The sequence below is a fragment of the Gavialis gangeticus genome, unplaced genomic scaffold, assembly GCF_001723915.1.
Source record: "Gavialis gangeticus isolate Ggan-Ray unplaced genomic scaffold, GavGan_comp1, whole genome shotgun sequence".
Taxonomy (NCBI): domain Eukaryota; kingdom Metazoa; phylum Chordata; order Crocodylia; family Gavialidae; genus Gavialis; species Gavialis gangeticus.
Genome location: NW_017729034.1, coordinates 50187780 through 50189687, shown reverse-complemented (window position 1 = coordinate 50189687; position 1908 = coordinate 50187780). Strand labels below are relative to the sequence as shown.

At 39.2% G+C, this 1908-nt stretch overlaps 1 protein-coding gene across 5 annotated transcripts in view; it reads left to right on the top strand.

Annotated features, from left to right (window-relative positions):
• Positions 1-1908, top strand: part of MTR (5-methyltetrahydrofolate-homocysteine methyltransferase) — an 88045-nt gene that overhangs the window by 26247 nt on the left and 59890 nt on the right. For all 5 annotated transcript variants that reach the window (XM_019527151.1, XM_019527150.1, XM_019527149.1 and 2 more), the window contains exon 9: positions 1498-1598. In XM_019527151.1, the coding sequence (XP_019382696.1) occupies positions 1498-1598 (101 nt within the window). The remainder of the gene's footprint in view (positions 1-1497; positions 1599-1908) is intronic.

Here is a 1908-nt window from a genome sequence, read left to right as displayed (position 1 = left end):
CCCCCCCAATCTTCCCAGCCTCCCCACTAGCCCCCCTATCCTGACTTAGATTGGGTGGCCATTTTTAACTTGATCTAACCTTGCAATGACCTCCCCAAATGTCTGTACATACACTTTGGGTTTGTATTTTGATACAGTAGGGAGGTGCCCTCTGCTATGATGACCACCAGCAGCTATTTGGAACCCAGGGTTTGTATACTGGGTTTGTAGTTAGGTGAATTCAAGTGTAGGGATCTGCCGTTACTTGCACAGTCCCCAAATGTGCCCATTGGTATATGACTGCATTGAGAAATCGGCATCCCCACCCCATTTCATTCAGGGCTAAACTGTTATCTCTTGGTAGCTTAATGGAAATATGCACAATGTACTATGCCATTGCTCTTCCTGTCTCCCATCCTTCTGGTGTAGCTTGTACCCTTTGGCGGAGTAAATTAGATTGTGCTATCTTAACATTGCCACTAGATATCTTAATTGATGCACTCAATTTCTTTGAAATTTCAGGGTTTTTTTGGCAAATATAATATATCTAACTTAGTGGCTTCAGGCAGTTCTTTGCTCTTTCAACCTTATAATTTTTGTTGTTGTAAGCTTTTTGGGTTTTGTTGTTGTTGTTGTTTTTTTGTTTTTGTTTTTGTTTTTTTTTCCACTATGTCCTATCCATTTGTTCTCTCACACCTATGGTGTGGAAAGCAGAAGTAAGTACAAATGTTCTCAAGGTAGACTGTCACTTTTCCACTCGCCTTACACACTAAGCCTTGCTTTACCATTCCTTGTGCTTTTAGGAAAAAAAGGAATTGTATGTGTATGTATATATATACAAAAAAAAAAAAAAGGAAGTATGCGTATAGGCAAGGAAGTATGCTTATAAGCAAGGATTTTTGGGTGATTTTTTTTTTTCCCTCTTTATTGGAGCAGCTGTATAGTTGGAAGTGATGTTAGACAAGCTGACATTTCAGAACATCACCAAGCCTGGGAAAGTGAGCAGTACTTAACTGGAGCACAGTATCGCTGATATACTAAGAATTTGGATATGCAGGTTTGGCATGAATCGCCAGGCTCTGCTGTAGCCAAGAGGATGGGGAAGGCAGCCTATTGTGACTTGTTTTTCCATATGTTGACTTGAACGGTGAGGGCCCTTGCAGCCCAGAGTGTGGATATTGGGTGGCAACTTATGGATTTGATTACCTGCTAGAATAAATAGTTTCTAATCTTTTATTTGCTAAGAACTAAGATTTTGGAGTTTTTCTGGTTGATTACCTTGCATCAGAAGATCAGGAGGCAATCTCTCAAGGTCCATTTCCTGTGCTAGAAATATTCTTCCTTCTGCAGATAAAGCATCCTTCTCTTAACCCATACAGTTATGGTTTAATGGTCTTCCTGTCGGATGGGAAGAGACCTGCCAGATAATTGGGGAAAGTACCAGTACTGCCACTGTTTGCTTTTTATTTAGCTGTCTTTTCTTTAAACAGGGAATAAATGTAAATATTTATTTTTCAGTATTGGATTAAACTGTGCTTTAGGAGCAAAAGAAATGCGGCCCTTCATTGAAACAGTTGGGAAATGTACGGCGGCTTTCATCATCTGTTATCCCAATGCAGGTGCGTCATGTTTGAGTATACAGCGGAAATTACTTCAGCTATTCCGTATTGCTACAATTTATATGCTAACTAGATAATTTACAGGCAAAGTATGTAAACAGATTGCAGTACCTCATCATTTTGAAAACTCCCTTTTTTTTTCTTTTCACTTAAAAGTTTGGGTCCCACAGTAATTTGACCTTGCCCAGCAAAAAGTGGACTTGGGTACTGATACTCAGTGTGCTGCCAGTTTGATTTATGTTCTGTCTTTTATTTCATGGGTTCAGCCTCCAAGTTGACTTCAGATAAAAAAAAAAAAAAAAAAAAAAAA